General features: G+C 48.6%; 2 protein-coding genes across 2 annotated transcripts; one reads left to right on the forward strand and one right to left on the reverse strand.

Moving 5' to 3' along the window:
• The first annotated feature begins 1,192 nt into the window (after positions 1 to 1,192).
• Positions 1,193 to 16,217, forward strand: LOC141154552 (uncharacterized). The gene is made up of 17 exons (XM_073640625.1): positions 1,193 to 1,406; positions 3,163 to 3,387; positions 5,407 to 5,587; positions 6,665 to 6,896; positions 7,212 to 7,306; positions 7,532 to 7,728; positions 8,042 to 8,120; positions 9,543 to 9,721; positions 10,191 to 10,892; positions 12,512 to 12,688; positions 12,760 to 12,832; positions 13,001 to 13,135; positions 13,550 to 13,773; positions 14,041 to 14,117; positions 14,214 to 14,411; positions 14,728 to 14,839; positions 14,941 to 16,217. Exons 2-17 carry the CDS (start codon positions 3,170 to 3,172, stop codon positions 15,065 to 15,067), a joined length of 3,006 nt encoding a protein of 1,001 aa, XP_073496726.1. The 5' UTR covers positions 1,193 to 1,406; positions 3,163 to 3,169; the 3' UTR covers positions 15,068 to 16,217.
• COQ4 (coenzyme Q4) lies at positions 15,703 to 19,192 on the reverse strand. The gene is made up of 7 exons (XM_073640627.1): positions 18,915 to 19,192; positions 18,350 to 18,532; positions 17,687 to 17,783; positions 17,364 to 17,466; positions 17,083 to 17,212; positions 16,898 to 16,991; positions 15,703 to 16,258 (listed from the first exon to the last, which is right to left on the reverse strand). Exons 1-7 carry the CDS (start codon positions 18,991 to 18,993, stop codon positions 16,099 to 16,101), a joined length of 846 nt encoding a protein of 281 aa, XP_073496728.1. The 5' UTR covers positions 18,994 to 19,192; the 3' UTR covers positions 15,703 to 16,098.
• Between the last annotated feature and the right edge of the window lie 261 nt (positions 19,193 to 19,453).

Below are 19,453 nucleotides of genomic sequence, written 5' to 3' on the forward strand. Positions count from 1 at the left end.
ATTTTTTTTGCAAAAACAATTCTGCAGCTATTAATCAATCCCAGTCATCTAAGTGAGGTTATCCCTGCAGCTGAGGCTGGCATTTAGGTACGCTTCATTCAGATGATGGTACAGATGATTCTGCTTCTACATCACCCGATCGTCAATTCTCACCGGATATCATGTAGGACAGGGGTGCGATACCTGCCAGACGCCACATCACCTCCATGGTTATCCCCCTGATGCTCTGTAGAAAAATTCTACGTTTTTTTTTTTCTATGAGCAGACGGATGTCACATTCAGGAATCTGGGAAAGCTGGGTGACAACCAGTACAGCCACCATTATTGATCCCATAAGGTTGTCATTGAGCTTTCCTAGATTCCAGCATGGATAACCTGCCTAGTTTTGCTCTAATATTTCCCTTGCTTCTATATCTCTAAACTAGACAGGTTTACCATTCAGGAGTCTAGAAAAGCTGTCTGACAACCAGAATAACCAACATCATTGTAACTGAGCTTTCCTGGATTTCCAGAGCGGCTATCCTGCCTAGTTTCCCTCTGATAAATAGCTTGTATTTATATTTTTTGTATAACTTATCAGGTTTGTCATTCAGGAGTCTGGGAAAGCTGTCTGACAACTAGAATAACTTCAAATTTTGCTCCCTTAAGGGTTGTCATTGAGCGTTCCTAGATTCATAAACTCCTATCCTCCTTACTTTTGCTTTGATTACATCTCTTTTTTTGTACCACTGTATAATTAGGCAGGTTTACCATTCAGGAGTCTAGGAAAGCTGGCTGACAACCAGTATAATCTCTATTATTGCTCCCACTAGGGTTGTCAGTGAGCTTTCCTAGATTCCAGCATGGCTATCCTGCCTAGTTTAGCTCTGATACATCCCTTGGTGGTATATCTATGTGTAAATAGGCAGGCGTCTGGGAAAGCTGGCTGACAACCAGTATAACTTGTAGTAATCCTCTTATAGGGTTGTCACCCAGCTTTTCTAGATTCCTGACCATTACAATTTTGTCGCTGCGATATTTTATAGTGAATGTGGATGCAGTAAAATTTAGTCGGTTCGGATTTTTGGGTCACGTGACCACGACTTTGCGATCTTAAAATTGCTTAAAAATTATTGCTCTCTTTTTATATTTGTCAATCAGGAGTGTGGGAAAACTGGGTGACAACCCGTCTAGGAGCCATAATGATTGACAGCCAGGGCAGTAGATGTAAGTGGCACGGGGAGGGAAACCCCACTATTTGGGGTGTGTGGAGTGGAGGACACAGTAACCGGCAGCTGCTCCCTGCCTCCTGGAGGACGGTCCTCACCGCTGATTGGAGAAACTCAAGGAAAACTCATTGATCTTGGAAGGAAAAGTGCAGCAAAGCTACAAAACGTCTCATCAGCCCAGGGGCAAGGAGGACACAGGTAAGACGTCCCTGCACGGGTCACACAACACAACAGCCCATACTGTGCCGCCACTTATTACACCTGCACCAGGTATATGGCAAATAGAGGGAATTCTGCTAATCTGGCATCCGCAGGATCTGATAATCTGGCACTGATTTACGATTGAGAAATGCAATATATGGCGGAATTTCACAAAACTGAAGGATCACAAGAAAATAAAGAGATCCCTCTAGCCCCATAATCTGGAATATCTGATAATCGTTACCATTAACATCAGATTAAGGGAATTTTGGAAGTATTACTTTAGATATAGGACAGCATGGCAGTGAGCACTCCAAGTGTTCCTGTAGGAAATTGATTTCTTAGCAGGTAGATGTACCATTCAGGAGCCTGCGAAAGCTGTCTGACAACCAGTATGACCTCCATTATTGCTGCTATAAGTGTTGTCAGTCAGCTTTCCTAGATTCCTGAACGGCCATTCTTCCTAGCTTTGTTCTGATTCATCCTTTGCTTCTTTGACTCTGTATCTTCTATTTCTGACAACCAGTATGACCTCCCTTATTGCTCCTATAAGCGTTGTCAGCGAGCTTTCCTAGATTCCTGAACAGCTATCCTGCCTAATTTTGCAGGTTTGCCATTCAGGAGTCTGGGAAAGCTGGCTGACAACCCGTACAGCTGCCATTCTCCCTCCCAAGTTTGTCTAGGACTAGGCAGCAAATTTGTCACAGCGACATTTTAGTTCACTGCTAAACTTGCAACTAATGAGGGGCTCCCAAAGGTGCTGTATAATGGGGGCCCCCAAAGGCGCTGGATAATGGGGGTGCCCACATGTCTCTCCATTGGGCACTTTTTCTTAAATTTCGGCAGTCACACCTCATCACCTCTCCGCACGGGACTGATACCGATGCAAAAAAGCCGCAGTGAAATCTGCAGCGGCACAAAATGCACAATGTGATTTTTTTTTTTTTTTTTTTTTTTTTATAAAAATGTGGAATTTCAGCAAATTGTACCCAATCCACTGCAGAGGGATGAAAGCAGTGACAATTCTGAAATTGAATGTCCATATTTGCAAATTATTATTTTTTTAACACAGTTTGGATGTGATTTGGTAATGCACCTTTCTAGTGTGAAAATATCCTAAAGCTAAGTTCACACGTCACATATTTTTACACAGTGGATCTGCAATAAATCTGTTCATGTTACACCCGGATTTTGCTGCGGATTCAGCACAGATTTTCCATTTTCCATGCTGCATTTTGAAAAATCCGCACCACACAAATTCCGTGCAAAAAATGTCCACAATGTGCAGATTTATTGAAGCCTTATCTCCTTAGCTGGTACTGTGTTACGCTGTGGATTTTCTGCGCAGATACCACAACCCAGGGCCGGATCCTTACTCGATGGAAAACGGCGGCACATATCATGTTCCACTGACTTATATTGGGGTCTATCCGGCTCTAACCACCATCTTCATAAAAAAAATTGCGCTTCATTCAGTACTTTTTTCACCCCCCGTCAGGAACAACAGAAACTATGAGGGAAAAACGTAAAGCCGACAAGAACGTGGCCCTTTAAGTGTGCAAAGTTCTCAAGATGTTTCAGCCTCCGACTTCTAACATGTTGTCCACCGAAGTCTATGGGGCTATAAGTAACCTGGATGATTTTACATGTGGGGGCATAGTTGCGTCTTATTATGGAAAATAACAAGGAGATGATGTACTCTGGGTGGAGTTACCCTTTAAAATCCAAACATATCCTCTGCTTGTTTTGGCAGGCACCTCATGGTGACAGAAGAGCTAACAATTAAGACTGTAGTCATGGACAGCCTCTTGCCCCGGCTCCTCTCCCCGTTGCCAGACGAAGTGCAGGAATGCGTCGCCCTGTTGATGGGTGAAGTTCAGAGTCAATGTGAAGAATTGGTGGAGGCTTTGATAAAAGATCCTCAGTGTGATCAGTACCTGGCTGCCCTGTGCCGATTCCTGCACACCGCTAATATTCGGTAAGCATTATCCACTCCATATATTACAGGGTGGATCGTAGTAATGCCAACATACATATCATGCACTAATAATACCGCCATGTGGTGCTTACATGAATGTACCATACAGTGATATTAATGAGTGGTATGGAGCTGGATACAGTTTTGGAGTAACCTGTCCAGGGTTTACTAGATCAGTAGAGGGTTCCCAGCGGATGGAACGGGCACGATAAGAGAACTTCTTCCTACCCCTTAACCACCTCCTTGTAGACTACACCATTGGGTCATGTCAGGATAAGTGAAGGCGATCCCCTACTATAATTGCGATCATAACAAGACGATATTATTAGACATTCTCTAGATTTGCCTCTCGCTCAATGCCAGTCAGCTGCCTTTCAGCACATACATTCATGTATTACTCCAGGGTGAAGGTAACATGACGGCGCTCCAATCCTGTACACTTGGCCTCATTAGACGAGTCGTAGAGAGGACATTAGTGGCTTTAACGCAGATTGTCCTCCAGATACACACATCAAACAAGCTGCGGATGAAGTGTACTCAGGGTGGAGGGTGACTCTGCTGCGGCCTGGACCTTTCGTTGGGGATCATAGCATAATAGCGAGGCTAAACATAATATATCCGCAGGGTAAACACATCCCTTAAGAAGCATGACAGATCCTCGGCAACCGAGCCTAAAATACATTGTAGGTTAAATAACAATCGCGGTCGAGCAAACACGTGCGACCAATGGGGAAAATGTCAACGAGGTCGTGTTCACCCGCTGCTAACTGCTGGCCTCGGTCTTAGGAGGGAGGACGGTTCATCCCTATCTTTCTATTACTGCGAGCAACTGCAATGGCAGAATTTCATAGCAAATTGGGAGAAAATCTCCGTCATTCACATAAAATTTACCCCCCCGGTGTATAATGTCTGGCCCCATCGCCCCCCTCCGGTGTATAATGTCCGGCACAACCGCCCCCCTAGTGTATAACGACCGGCCCCATCGCCCCCCCCCTTCCCTGGTGTATAACGTCCGACCACCCCATATGGACAATTATAGCTTCCGACTTTGTGGGAACAGTTTGGGGAAGACCCTTTTCTGTCCCCCGTGACTGTGCCCAGTGCATAAGCTCCATACAGACATGGGGGGGAGAACATGACCGGCTGCACAAAGCCCGGACCTCAGCCCCATCCAAGAATGGAGATTGTGAGCCCGGTCTCCCCCAACATCAGGGTCTGACCTCACAAATGCTCTCCTGGATGAAGGGGCAAAAATCCACACAGACTACCAAAACTTTGTAGAAGTCCTTCCCAGAAGAGCAGGGGTCATTATATCTGCATAGGGGAAGACTCCATATTATGTGTAGGGATGTAGGCTGGGTGGTCAAAGAAAACCCAGGAGGGGGCACATACTTTTTCGTGTACATTAGAATAGTGGGACGGTGGTTTGCAGATCGCACCCTGGTTACAGTCAGGGTCACCCTGTGTCAGTCTTTTCCTATGTGACCAGTCCGGGATTAGTGAGGGCTCTCTCTACGTTCTCAGTGATTGTGCTGGAAATCCTTCTGGTCTGCTTGTTTACATGCCCAGCCCCGCGGCCGCCTGTCTGTAATCCTGCGCCTTTCAGATCCGCTGGCACCTTTCCATTCCTGGCTCCACAAGTCTCCGCTTGCTTACAAAGTGTTACCCCAGTAACTGGTGAGCAGAGCTGGCTTCATGTTGTTTACCAAGAGCCTCTCCTCCCTGCGCCCGCCATGCAGAGGTGACTGAGGCCATCTACCCGCCTACATGCCCTAATAATACTGCCACCCCTGCACCGAGCATGGGGTGATATAAAGGGGTGATGCCGGGACCCCCGGGCTGAGTGATCAATACACACAAGTACCTCTGTGTCCATCCAAACATTGCACCAAGCAGCTGCAATGTATTATCTGCTATGTGCTCACTGTATGGCAGTATTATACGGGCATTATACTGCACTGTATGGGGTTTCTATTTAGTACTGCAGATTCTGATATGATATGACTCCTGTTGTTGCAGCCTCTGCAGTAATGTTGCCTACATTCTTGGCATGGTGGCGGAAGATCCCGGAGTTGCAATCATGTTGGTGAACCTGGCAGAAATAGCGACAGACTGGGACTTGCTGGGGGGACTGGGAGCGATGCTGCTATGGGATGATGCAGAATCTGTGATGAATGCAGCTGGTGCCCTGGGAACACTGGTGAGAGATGAGCCGGACTGCTGAGAGTGGGTGTCCAGACTGTGCCATAGGAATGTGGGCCCATAAAGTATCATTATATATGGGGCCTCTGGTATTATACTCCAGAGCTGCACTCACGATTCTGCTGGTACAGTCACTGTGTACATGCATTACATTACTGACCCTGAGTTACATCCTGTATTATACTCCAGAGCTGCACTCACTAATCTGTTGGTGCAGTCAGGGCTGTGGAGTCGGAGTCGAGGAGTCGGTATAAAATGGACCGACTCCAACTCCTAAAATATATAATAAATTGGGTACAGTAGTTCAGTGCAGTTTGTGGGGAATATTTTTTCATAAGAATTTGGGAAAGTTATGAAATGTCCTATAAATGTCTGTCCTATTCCTGATCTAAGGGTCTAGACTTTTAGCTGAGAGGAATCTGTGCTACAGTAAATTTATCACTTACACATGAGCCGTGTATGAGGGAGTCAGAGTCGGTGTCATGGAAATTGAGGAGTCGGAGGTTTGGCTTACCAACCCCACAGCCCTGGGTGCAGTCACTGTGTAAAAACATTGCATCACTTATCCTGTATTGATCCTAAGTTACATCCTGTATTATACTCCAGAGCTGCACTCACTATTCTGCTGGTGCAGTCACTGTGTACACACATTGCATTACTGATCCTGTACTGATCCTGAGTTACATCCTGTATTATACTCCAGAGCTACACTCACTATTCTGCTGGTGCAGTCTCTGTGTACATACATTACATTACTGATCCTGTACTGATCCTGAGTTACCTCCTGTATTATACTCCAGAGCTGCACTCACTATTCTGCAGTTTCTGAGCTGACGCCCTGTTGCTCTCTTTGCTGCAGTGACTTTGGCAGGTTGTAGTTTTGCCGGTGTCACATCAGAAAGATCCGGTTACCAGTGCATTCTGTGGCAGGTAACTCCGATCATTCAGTGATATGTTGCGGCTTCTTATGACTTTGCACCGTGTGTGTGAATACAGATCCAGTCGTGAGCCATGCGGTGGATGTGGGACGGTGATCAGACATTGATGACTGAGCTGATGACATTTCTTCCTACAGGCGGAGAGCGGCCATGGCAGACATTGGCTCCTCTCCTCTGCAGATTCTGACTTCATCATCGAGAACATCACAAAACTCCTGGATTCTCCAGATGACTGGACCGCCAGCAACTGTGCCCTGGTGCTCGCCCGCATCTCAATGTGCCAGGAGGGGTGCACACGTCTCCTGGAGCATCCAAACTCTGACATAGTACTACAGAAGATAATGGCATCCCTCCATGTGGATGAGGCAGGTAAGAGAAAGAAAGAATCCAAGCATTGATACTACCTACATCAGAGGCACCGCTGTGCCCCAAGATGCCAGCTAAGTGGCACTGTATACTCACAAAATAATACTGAAGACAGTGGAAATGCTGTGACTCTGCTGCTTGGGCTCTTGTATGATTTGCATTGACTTCTGTGGAGTACAGGCCTTGCTGCAGCTGTCACATTAGGTCACACTTGCCATCAGCTGCCACCTCTGGTGCCACGTTGTGTCGGCAATCTGTGGTTGTGGCGGCAATCTATGGTTGTAGCTTCCAGGTCAATGCATCTCCTCTCTCTCTTAGGCTGTGGTCTGAATGCGGCTTTTACTCTCGGACGTCTGTGCGACACGGACAGAGGCAGGAGACGGGTGCTGGCTCTGCAGGAAGCCGACAACATGGTGAGTGCAATTACCACACATTCCCAAAATTGCATTTACTTAGATTGTGACCCAAGTGTCAGGTCGCCTCTCCCCGGCCGTCCCCCGAGTGTCAGGTCGCCTCTCCCCGGCCGTCCCCCGAGTGTCAGGGCGCCACTCCCTGAAGTCTGCATGCCCTCTGCCCCTTCAGGAGTAGATTGCCGCTGTCACCTCTGGTAAAGTCATGTCTTCCCCTGATAAGTCTAGATCTGCAGCCTGGAGGCAATGATGTCCGGAGGAGATGCCGGCGGAAGCAGAAACGCTTGCTTTGCCCTCACGTGCCTTGCGACTAGCCCAGCTGGCCACCAGCATGTCCTGAAGAGCCCGCACTTCCCACAGGTCCTGGAGACGCTCTGCCACCTCCTGCAGTCCAGCGAGCAGGACTCCTGCTGGTTTGCTGCCATGTAAGTTCTTCAGTTTCCCTTTGTTTTGCAGGCGCCACTTGAGTTTCACTTCACAAAGACACTGACTCCCGGACGTGGCCCTGGCACCGGCGCTGACGCCAAAATCACGCCACCATTCTGCAAATGTTGAAACTTATACTTGCTGACCCTCTAAGGTTTCCTCCATCAGATCGGATCATTAAATGGTTGCGATGCCACCTTTTACAATACCGCACCCTCGTTATCAGTGCCACATTTATAATATCGCACCCTGAGTATCAGTGCCACATAATCATCTTGGTGAGGATGCTTACACACAAATTTTTATTTCTAGAACTGTCAAGGGATTATCCAAGTTTCCTTCAGGAGTTGTGAGACTGCGGCAGCACCCAACGCTCGAAGCGATCCTAAAAGTAAGTGTCCCAGACCTGTGGTTAGGGGATGTGTGGGATCGGAGAAACATGGCGGCACCACAGCTGCCCGTTTACTACCCGGAACACTCGCCAGCTCTCCGGGGAATATCCAGGAGGCTCAGGGAAAGAGGAGGAATCTCCTGGACACCGCAGAAGCCTTCTGTAAATTGTCACTTTCTGAAGGTCTCTGGTGTGCGTTGCTGAGATACTTTGACACCGGACTGAGCCCCAGCATCCAGACGCACATTTAGGGTTGGGAAATTGGGGTTTAGGGGGATCATGGCGATGAAAAAAAGTAAGTGCAAGACCACATCCTGAGATCTTCACTGTGTCATATGAGAACTAAGGAGGCCTCACCATTAATCTACATCTGCCATAGACGAATGCCCTGCCCCCTCTCACTGCTGTCTCTCCAGAGAGTCTCTGTATCTGTTGTCTCTATGGAAACCCCCCATAAATACTTTACTGGTAACGGTGCTGTCACCGATGAGTTTAATGGTGAACTAGTTACCATGGAGACCATTGTCATGGATATTCCAGGAGAAAAGACAATTATATCAGCGGAGGACGCAGAAGGCCGGACTGATAGCGCCCAGGATGAATCCTGCACACATCGTACCTAGGTTATTTCAAGGGGGATTTTGTAACCGTAGTAGAAATGTTGCCGATTCCTAGTAAATCGGCGGTGAGTGAGCCAGGATGGGGGTCTTGGGGTCATATTGTAAATGTACATACGGTGATCAGCTGGAAATCTCAGCTCGGCATCTGGTGACAACGGCAACTAGAAAACAGGCTCAGATAAACCTCAAAACAGTGGGTCTTGCGGGGTGTTGCCAGTATATGGCGGGCCTTGCGGGATGATCCCGGTACACGGTGGATCTTGCTGGGTGATCCCGGTACACGGTGGGCCTTGCAGGGTGTTGCCTGTATATGGCGGGCCTTGCGGGGTGATCCCGGTACACGGTGGGCCTTGCGGGGTGTTGCCTGTATATGGCGGGCCTTGCGGGGTGATCCCGGTACACGGTGGGTCTTGCTGGGTGATCCCAGTACACGGTGGGTCTTGCGGGGTGTTCCCTGGTCTTGTGGGGTGCTCCCAGTACACGGTGGGTCTTGTGGGGTGCTCCCAGTACACGGTGGGTCTAGTGGCGTGATTACGGTACAAGGCGGGTCTTGCGGGGTGATTACCTTACAGGGCCGATCTTGCGGGTGTGTTCCCAGTATACAATGTGAAGGCATTGTGTGGATGTGACACGCACCATCTACCAAACATTGTACGGCCCTCCCTTCTCTCTCAGCATGGTAATGTTCGGTCACTCCTCTCTGTGATGCGCTGGGGTATTGCACTTTATTTGATTGCTTCTGAATATTGCAGCCTTTATATGTTACTTCCATGTATATTTTTTTTTTTTATGTCCACAATAGAAAATTTCAGCATTGCATGTGGCCGGAGAGGAGCTGCTACAAGAGGTAGAGGTCACATTAAGGACCCTCCAGCGTCTCCCCCAGCCCGGGCCTCCTACAGCAAAGATCTTGGAGTCTGGCTCCGTTGTGGTGGCCTGGAAGGAATATAGACCCCACAGTGGCCTGACTGTCACTTACAGGTCAGAAGAGATTCATTAGTCCTCCATGCTGAGAAACTTATGCTCCAATCACATCCAAAGCTGCATTCCCATTTCCATTTTTTTTCACATTGTGGTCAGTCATGGGTTAAAACTAAGATACAGAGTCCAGACATACTGCAGACTTGGTCAGGGCAGCCGCTGTCTGGATCTTTACATTTTGCTGAAGCTAGAGAAGAAAATATTTAGAATCAATAATTTTTCCTTATTTTTATATCATTTTTACACTGCGGTCCCATTTCCAAGACAAAGTTTTAAAAAAAAGAGCTGCTGCTATTCAGTTTGAATGCAGCTGTGGGTGTGACTGGAGTATATTCCAATATTAGTAAGTATAACTTTTACAAAGTTTCCTGAGCTCATGAACTATGAAGCAGGAGAGGAGAGCCCCCTGCCTCTGTCCCCCACACACGGTGTCCACTCCCTAATTTATGTGTTCCCCTTCTGTCCGCAGCCTGTATGATGGTGACCGGCTCCTTTACAGAGGACCTTCCTTCTCGCATGTCATACCTCGCTGCACCCCCGGCCACCATCCTCTGAAAGTTGTCCTGGAAACTGAAGGAGACCGTAGCCCGGCCAGCCCCCTCGCCCTGGTGACGGTGGAGGAGCCGCTGCCCGGATGCCCCACAGATTTCCAAGTCACGGGACGCACGGTCACAAAAGTAAAGTTGTCCTGGAACCCGCCGGCCGGCTCCGGCCCAGGGATTAAATATGCGGTGTATAGAGAGGACCACCTTGAGGAGACCACCTCCGATGTGACCTGTATTGTGGCCGGCCTGGCCCCTGCCACTTCGTACACCTTCAGCGTATGTTCCTGCAACTCCAGGGGGCACAGTCCAAGAGTCGCTGTGGTCACCCGGACTATGGACGGAGGAGACCACGCTCCGGACAGACTCACGGTCTACGTGGTCGGGCGCAGCGAAATGTTCATCACCTGGGAGGGGCCCAAGGACCCCGTTGGCAGGTTTTTCAATTACGAACTGAGCCTGAACGGGAAGTCTGTGTATCTAGGGACAGAGCGCTCGTTCACCGCCCGGCGCCTGACGCCCAGCACTGAGTACACCTGCACTGTATGCTCCATCACCAGCGAAGGCCGCCACGAGAGCCGCCCTGTCACCAAGAGGACCGCCAGGGATGAATACACCAACCTAAACAAGTATGTGGCTTTCCACCCACGCCGGGTAAGATACATACACGGCTCATACACCCAGCCCCGCAGTTATGTCAGCGACATGATCAAGATTTTCATCCTCTGGATGTAAATTAAGAAAAAAACAACTAAATTCTCCATTCGCTGACAGCAAGCAGAGATATTGTAGAGTAAGGAAGGCGATTAGAAAGTTGAATGTTTTTTTAAGCCCATTATCCCCTTAATGACTGGCAATAACCCTTGCCATGGCGGTCATTAAAAGGTAGGTGATAACTTGCTTTTTGGTGGGCTCTGAGATGCCACATCTGTATGGAGGGGTGGCCACGTCTGAATGAAGGGGTGGCCACATCTGCTGCACATTTCTTTGCTCATTGTCTATGGGACGGTCAGGGGGAAAAAACGAGCGCTTTACTCCGCTATCTCCGGAAATGAATGAAACACCGCTCCATTACATCGGGGCATATCAGAGCCCTGTTTTGGGATCGGAGGGGGTCCCTGTGGTCGGACCGTCGACAATAAGATTCTAAGGGGCCTAATTACACAGCACCCTGTTATTACCATGGAATAATCGCTGTATGGGTGTCCCCTCCCGCCCGGAGCAGGAGCTCGGCTCCCTAATGATTACCAAGTTGCTGCTCCGCGATCGAAGGAACTTCCAATCCCTGCTGTTTATCCTTTTCATTGCCATGGTCAAGCTTGACTATGTCATGCTTAAAAAGGTCTCGGTTTCCCTTCCCTCCCGATCACACCAACGGGGACCTAAGAAAAGACGCAGAGCTGAAATGCTGAAAAAGAAAAAGCGTAAAAAGAAAAGATGCAGAGCTGAAATGTTAAAAAAGAAAAAACGTAAAAAGAAAAGACGCAGAGCTGAAATGCTAAAAAAGCAAAACCATAAGGGGGAAAAAAAATTGTTGGTCATTAAATGGTTAATACCCGGTCACATATCCCCCCCCCCCATCTTCTCATATCAATTAGCATTAATCCCAGCAGTGGTTTCCAATAAGAAATCTGATTGCGTATAATCCCCTCACATCCACTTTAAGAATAAGCCTCCATCCATAAAGCAGGCGAGGATTAATCCGTCATCTGGATCAGACTGTGAAAATGATCCAGATTCTACCAGATGGATGTTATTACAGAGCCACACTCGACGTCGGGCTGCGTTTACTGGTTTCCTGCAAAAAAATTAAAATGAATTATGCTCTGGAAACCGTCAGCAAGCAGGATTTTTAACAAAGACGTTTTAGGAAACTTTCCTAAGTATAAGAAATGGTATAAAACAATCCCCGCGTCCTGTCCATCACAGCGCTCCAATCACCTGGCCAACGTGCGCTTGTCGCCTAAATGGGGCCATCACAGGACCACACACCCTTACATTTGAATCTACCCCAGAGACATGGCTGCACATTTAAAGGCACAGCACTCATAATAAATAAATAAATCTTCCATGCAAAAGAGAGTGCGTTCTCAGTCCTTCCACACTTGCTGATGGTTTCCATTTCTCTCTAGTGCAAAGGTAAAAAAGAAAAATACCTAAACACAACGTGACAAAGACAAAAAAAAAAGATTCATGACCGTAGAGGCAGATATAGCAAGGACCTGATCTGATATTTTTTTTGGGATAGAAACCAAATAGGGGGCTCTCGCCACACATCGGGCGCACCACCGGCAGAGGCGACCGATCAGAGCGAGAAACCGTCCAGGAGAAGCTCTCTCACCAAGAGCCAGGGCGTGCGGATGCTGGTGAGCAAGCAGACGAGCAGAACCAAACGAGACAACAAAGCCGTCTCCACCAGAACACGGTAGGTGACCATCACGGTGCAGCATCGGGGATACAACTATCTGGGGATGACGTATTCTCTTTTCTGTGTAGGAGAGATTCCGATGTATCCTGGACGGCAGAAACCAACGACTGCCCTGTGACCGGTCAGTCACTTGTGATCAAGGTAAAAGTGTGCAAATGTACAGCTTGTAATCCTGTGGGGAGAAAATAATCTGCAGCACAAGTGCTGGAGAATCCGGCCTTTAAGGGGTTGTCCTAGCTGTATTCTGGTATGATATGGAAGCATAGAGGGAGTTACTATCTCATACCCTTTTTTCTTTACTTTAACCAGCCTCCTTCACTCAGCGACGTAACGCCGGGACTATCGAGCAAAAACATCAAAAAGGAGAACAAAAAATGTCTCGAACAGACAGAAAACTGCTACGACAAGTCAGAGAGGGATCCTGCTGCCATCGCCGGCCCGAAGGTACAACATAAAGTTATAATCATTTATACCATTTATCTGTCATCTGCGTATTATATGTGAGCAACTCCAGAAAACTTACTCCAGTCACATCCAGAGCTGCACTCAAAATTCTGCTCACGTGGTCACACAGTCTGTGGACTAGGAGGTGCTTTCAATGGCATCTCACAAAATGCTGTGCCCTGCTTCAAAGGAACTCTGCTCAGTTGTTTTGGCTGCAGCTTTGGATGTGATTGGAGGAGACAACTTTTTTTTAAATGAAATAAGTAAATTTCTAGAAGAAAAAAAAAAGTAGATTAGAGCCAGATATTTGCAATTTTATGACGGGAATAAAACACGGACAGGATGCACACAGGTTTTGGAAGTGGACACTGCTGGATTTTGGTCGTCACCATTACGTTTTTTATTGTTTTGCAGCCTGCAAAGCAGAAGACCCCGGACATCACCCCAGTCCAGACCACCACAGCTGCAGTCCAGACCACCACAGCCGACACCAAAAAGCCACAAAGCGCGTCTGGATTTCGGCTGACGCCTATCGCCTCTCTCTGTAGCCTGGAGCCCGAATATTTACTGAGCAGCAGGGCCAAGACAGACAGTGATCTGACCAGGCCGGACCACCCGGACGGGCCCGCACCACCCAAGTGGGTTTACTGCAGACACATATAACATGTATACACTGCAGGGTCTGAAGGGCGGACTACTCCTCTGTGTGCGGACCTGGAGTGGGCTCCATCGAGCACCCAGTATGCACTGATGAGAGTTGTTGTCCCGTTCCTGCTGACTATAACTGCTGCTGAATTTGCACTGCTGTAAACTACTTTCTCCTCACTTTAGCAAAAAGCTGCTGGGATCTGTAGTTCCAAAGATATATAAATTGGTTGACAGATACTATTTTTTTTCTATTCCAGCCTCTTCCAGGATTGTTCCAGGGTGTCGGATAAAGACAGATGCATCACTCAGAAGAAAGCGCTGCAGCCGGTGCGAGGTGAGGCGTCCGCATGCAACCACCTAAAATCTGTCCAAAATATTCAACCAAATTGGTTCAGTTCATAGTCGTCTCTCCGGCTTCCATTCCCGGCAGATCCCATCGTGCGGTACAGACACAGGAGCCTGAAGGCCAATGCTTGGGACTTCACGGACGCTTTAACCAGCAGAGAGAAAATACTGTGCAAGTTTTCTGCCACGTGTCCCCTGACTCCTACCGAGGAAGCCTTGTCCAACCTATCCAACATGTCCCAGGGCCTGGTGCGCAGAGGCAGCCTCTTATCGCGCCGTGCTGGTGAGACGCCATGTTTGTTCACAGCAAAAAAAAAGTTACTTCTTTTATGATGGCAGCCTGTGAGACGTGTTGCAGTAGCTGTTGGGCAGTGGGGTATGGCCGGAGTTCTTCCCGGGGTGGACCGATATGGAGGTCTGATCACGTAATGTTACGGGCCTGAGGCTGCACTGCTGGGAGATTCTGACATTTTGCCTTTCCGTTCCCTATGGTGTGGTCATAGAGACCCCAAATCAACACTGTCTTTGTGCACACAAGACCCAGATCCGTAGGGGACGCGTTCTGAATGGTTATAATGCCTCCGTGTTTTCCTCTCCAGGTCACAGTGACGGCAGACGTCATTCCTGGTCTCACCTCCGCTCCGAACTGTCATCTCTCCACGATCTGAAGAGCATGGAAGCAAAATCTGTGGAATCGCTGCGAGGCCCAAGGTAGGAGAAAAGAGATCCGCTGGCACCTGCCAAAAAGTTGCCAGGCATGCAAGACCCCCAATAAAAAAAATAAATAGAAAATTGTTGTTTTTATTTCTTAGGAGCAATCCATCTGTATCCAGAACTTTCCAAAAGGATGTTCACGTCCTAATTGCAGACTCAGGAGTGACCTTCCGCCTCCCGCCTGCCCCCGTCCGCCTCCCTCAGAGGGTCCATCCCCACCACTGACATCACTCACCTCCCCTTTAATTTTAGGGTAACCCAACACCTATACCTCCCATAATCGGGGGCAGGGATCCGTGTGCTCTGGTGTCACCAGCTGCTGTAACCCGTCATTACAGGAACAAAGCGACTCGAAGGTGGCCGGTGATGACTGCAATAGCTTGAACCAGAGCTAGAGCAATGCCAAAAGCAAGAAGGGGCTTCTAGAGGAACCTGCACTCAATGTCTCTCCGGTACCCCAATATAAATCCTGGGTAACAATATGGCTGTCACCCAACTTTCCCAGGTTCCTGAAATATACATATGAATGAACAAATAATTCTGGGCATTCCAAGAATATGGCATCCGCTCAGCCTGGCAGAATATAGGGTTCCCCATCCAGCACCTGAACACTTGTTGGGGAGAGGGGGAAGGGGCAACAGGACATTTGGCCAAGGAGCCCAGGATTATTCCACAGCGACTTCGACCTGCTGCAGAGAAGACAGAAGGTGCTGTGATCTTGTGCTGCCACCAGACGGCACTGTGGAGGCATAATCCCCCAGAACAGCCTCTTATCCGTGCGCGGCTTCATTACCATCATAATGGACATTTCCAGCTTTGGAGATGATTATTTTACAAATGCAACAAAAATTAGAAGGAACTTAAATAGCAAAAATATTTATTTTCTTTAATGTAGAAACTTCAATAAAAATCACAGATTATCTATAAACAAGCAGAGGACAACCCCCACCTATTATCAGGAGATTGGGGGTCTCGGAGACCGCTGTGTGAACGGAGAGGTAGGGAGCATGTGCGACCATGGTCTATAGGAGTGGTGGTCACACAGCGGACTCCGGGGGTCGCAGCGATCGGACCTCCATACAATCATCCTATGCAGCAATAGGACCCCTACTACAGGGGGTCCTAATATACAAAGGGAGAAATCTGCAGTGAAAAAAGTCAGTAGACCTCCACAGGGCGGTCCATGTTATTTCTTAGCAGCGTGTGGATGACATCTTTGCTCTCTATGGGAGGATGAGTGTCAGCGATGGGACCGATCAGACCCTGATAGCGGGAGGGGGCAGGATTCCGATCTCTTCTCTCAGGGACGCCACCGTCTGCTCCCATCGATTCTCATAGTAAAAACTAAGAACGCAGCGGGCATCGCGCCCACTCTGCACGGCCCAGGGCACCAAATCAAGCAATTTCCTCTTCCTCCTGAAAAGAAAAAAAAACCTATTATACGCAGGGTGCACCGGATATCGTTACAGCTGACCACTATGGGTGTGAATAAGGCCCAATCCATGGGGAGGTGATCTATGTAAGATTGTGGGGGGTCCTGGATGCCACTACCCCATTCACAGTCTATGTGAGTGGTGGTATAGACCTCCTGCTTCTCACAGCTGAAGATTCGCTACAGCTGCATCCAGTCTAAACAATCTTCCCAGGGCAAAACACATGAGCAAAAGTAATCTCTCTCTCCTGTCCGGGCAGTTCCTGTATATAGAGGACCCTAGTAAGAAGTAGTTATATATGGGGCAGGTGATAACTACTAGATCAGTGTGGGTCTGACCACTGAGACCCCAAATGATGACAGACTTCATTACCCTGAGTGAATGGGCCCACTTCCTGATGATCTTCTGTACGGAATCAAGAACATTCCCATTCACTGACAGCAAGCAGAGTTTGTGAAAGTCTATTAGAAAGTTGCAAAACTTTACTTAATAATTAGCCCAAAAACTCTTTGCTCTTTAGCCCATCCTGACAGGGCATCGTTGTAAAGACCATGCTACCGGGAGGGTTTGGGTACAAGAGCTGTGCCCGTCTGCGGTGGGCGATATGCCACTGTGCTCCTACCTGGCGCTGAGGCGTAGAGGTCCAAACACAGCTCCCAGCATGCACATTGGCAGCCCGGTCTGCACGGCTTCAAACCACTTCACTACGACTTCCCCTGAAGGGAGAACAGAACGTGATCAGCAGCGCCACAACGTCTTATCTGCCTCTGGACGGCTCGAGATGCCCCCGGACAGCTCAGATCTCACCTAGCATGTTGGTGGGCATCCCCAGCAGGGTGTGCAGGAGGTCGTGCACTTCTCGGTATCGCTGAGCCACATACGCCAGCTCCTCGTCATCCACAAACTTCACCGGCATGCGGGTGTCAGGGGTGACACGCTGCAGCAAACGCGACATTCATTCATTAGAGGCGATACAAATAAAAAGATCGGCAGGCTGCGCACACTTTGGATATGATTGGAGTAGAAGACCTGACAAGTCGATCATCATCATCCCCTAAATCACATTGTTAAAGTGACAGCGCACTTACATTGACATCCAGGAACCTGGCGTACTCTCTGCCGAACGTCCCATCAGGCAGCGCTCTGAACCGCTCCATATCCAGGGTAGACATGCGGATACGGGGGCGCTCCCTGAGGGGAAAAGGCAGAGCCAGCGGATGAAGAATCCAAACAGCTGACTTATACTACTTCCGTTACATCCAGAGCTGCAATCACAATGCTGCTGCCAGCGAAACTGGCTACTGAACATCTCGTAGTGAACAAGCAGCAGAGCAGAACTTTGCACGCAGCTCTGGATGTAATTGGAGCACAAGATGAAATGTGACACCCTATATATCATGGGATAACGCACTGTAGGACCTGCATCCCCTCTGGGTCTTTGCTCATTTTTTCGTACAGGTTCTGCAGAGCCAGGGTGCCAGTGGTTTCCCCGAGAACGGCGATCATATCTGCAGATTTCAGAGAGAAACATAAGAATTATTGTCAACCATGTGTGAAAGCAGAAGTGAAACAGCAACTATGGATCAAACAGCGCTGTGCCCCACTATATACTGTACAATGCCATGCTGGGAGCCGCTATAATCTGCATGGTGCCATGCTCCGCTCCACACTGTGCGCTGCCACACTCTAGGGTGCGAGGCGCCATCCTCCTCTCCACACACTATCCTGTACTTCACCTACCTCCGTGGGCCAATAGCTGCACAATTATATAAATTAAAAAATATGTAACTAACTAGTGCTAATTAAGAATCCTACCGTTTAATGTCTGCAGCTCCTGTGCAAATCGATGCATCACCCTGGTTACAGACAAACCCTCTGTAGTCTGACCCTACAGTCCTTCTCCCTGACCAAATAAGTTATTAGCATGAAATAAGTGACAGATGAAAGACGAGTCAGACTACACAGGACTTGTCCATAGTCTGTAACCATCGAGCTGCATAGATGTGCACAGGGGCTGCAGACACAAAACGGTAGGGGCTATTGTGTGTGATCAGAGTGTCGGGCAGATTATTACCATGTCTGTAGGGGTCATATAAAGACATAAAGGCGGAGCCGGCGGACAGCAGCAGCTTCTGCAGCGCGGTGGTGGGAATGTGGTGTGGGTACAGGACTGGCGGTTCCCGGATCTGCGAGATGGATTCATGGTCTCCGGGGGGATCCACTGATGCAATGTGATGGGTCTGGGTACAGCGGACGCCTGTGAGGAGAGACAGTGACAGATCAGGATCAAACTAGACATGGGGGTCCCAGGGGCCACCGATCTCCACACATGTACGGCCCTGTGATCTTGCTGCTGAAATGGCCGGGATTGAAGATGTCTCTGATCCCGGGCATTTAATACCTTAGATGCTGCAGCACTAGTGATCAGAGCAGGTGACCGGTCCTCAGCATCACTCTGCACTAAATCCCCTCTTAGACCTCAAGAAAAAATGTAAAAAAAAAAAATATATAAATCTAAAAAAAAATTAAAAGTAAGAAAAACAAAACTGTTTTCTCATTGGAATCTCTGCCGGCTTTGGCCCCTCTGCAGAGAGATCATAGGAGCCCCAGGGTCAGGCTGAAGGTTATAGGGACTTCACCTTGGAGGAGGGAAGGGAAACCTGCAGCAGCTCTCAGGGTCCTCCAAGCAGGAGATGGCAGCAGCCCCCTCACCAACATCCCGGCCACTCCCAGCGCACGCTGGGGTTTGTAGTTCAGCCCTAGGGACCTAAGGTTTCTCCTTATGGAGAGTGACAAGCGAGGCTCGTTATAGAGGAGCTATTATTGAATTCTAGGATCGCTGCTTCCTATAGGTGGGGCTAGAGTTCTGGTCCTCTTCCTCTCTGCACAGACAATTTGCATAGTTCAGCCCTATAATAAAGTACACAGCTCGGTTACGGCTACCAACAACGGTCAAAACAAAAAAAGCGAAACTTCCAGCCACATGTGTCAGCCCCTGGAACATCAGCAGCAAGCCCTGCTGGTAAGGGTTAATGTTTACAAGCTTCTTACATCAGCCAGTAGAGTTAGAGTGTGGCAGCGCTCCTAACCAATCAGAATTCAGCTGGTCATTACTTTTAATCCAATCAGCAGCAGAGAACAACCAGCCAATCACCACAGAGCGTTCTACCGTTACAGC

The sequence above is a fragment of the Phyllobates terribilis genome, unplaced genomic scaffold, assembly GCF_046119375.1.
Source record: "Phyllobates terribilis strain yellow unplaced genomic scaffold, ASM4611937v1 Scaffold_7__3_contigs__length_470593459, whole genome shotgun sequence".
Taxonomy (NCBI): domain Eukaryota; kingdom Metazoa; phylum Chordata; class Amphibia; order Anura; family Dendrobatidae; genus Phyllobates; species Phyllobates terribilis.

What these genes read in the sequence shown, in the direction of transcription:
- LOC141154552 (XM_073640625.1), top strand. Translation starts at nt 3,170, where the DNA reads ATGGTGACAGAAGAGCTAACAATTAAGACTGTAGTCATGGACAGCCTC. An exon ending in TGCAGGAAGCCGACAACATG is followed by an intron (nt 7,307 to 7,531) that starts GTGAGTGCAATT and finishes TGATAAGTCTAG; the next exon opens with ATCTGCAGCCTGGAGGCAAT. An exon ending in AGCGCTGCAGCCGGTGCGAG is followed by an intron (nt 14,118 to 14,213) that starts GTGAGGCGTCCG and finishes CATTCCCGGCAG; the next exon opens with ATCCCATCGTGCGGTACAGA.
- COQ4 (XM_073640627.1), bottom strand. Translation starts at nt 18,993, where the DNA reads ATGTTGGTGAGGGGGCTGCTGCCATCTCCTGCTTGGAGGACCCTGAGA. An exon ending in GAGGGGATGCAGGTCCTACA is followed by an intron (nt 17,467 to 17,686) that starts GTGCGTTATCCC and finishes TTTTCCCCTCAG; the next exon opens with GGAGCGCCCCCGTATCCGCA. An exon ending in GATGCCCACCAACATGCTAG is followed by an intron (nt 16,992 to 17,082) that starts GTGAGATCTGAG and finishes TTCTCCCTTCAG; the next exon opens with GGGAAGTCGTAGTGAAGTGG.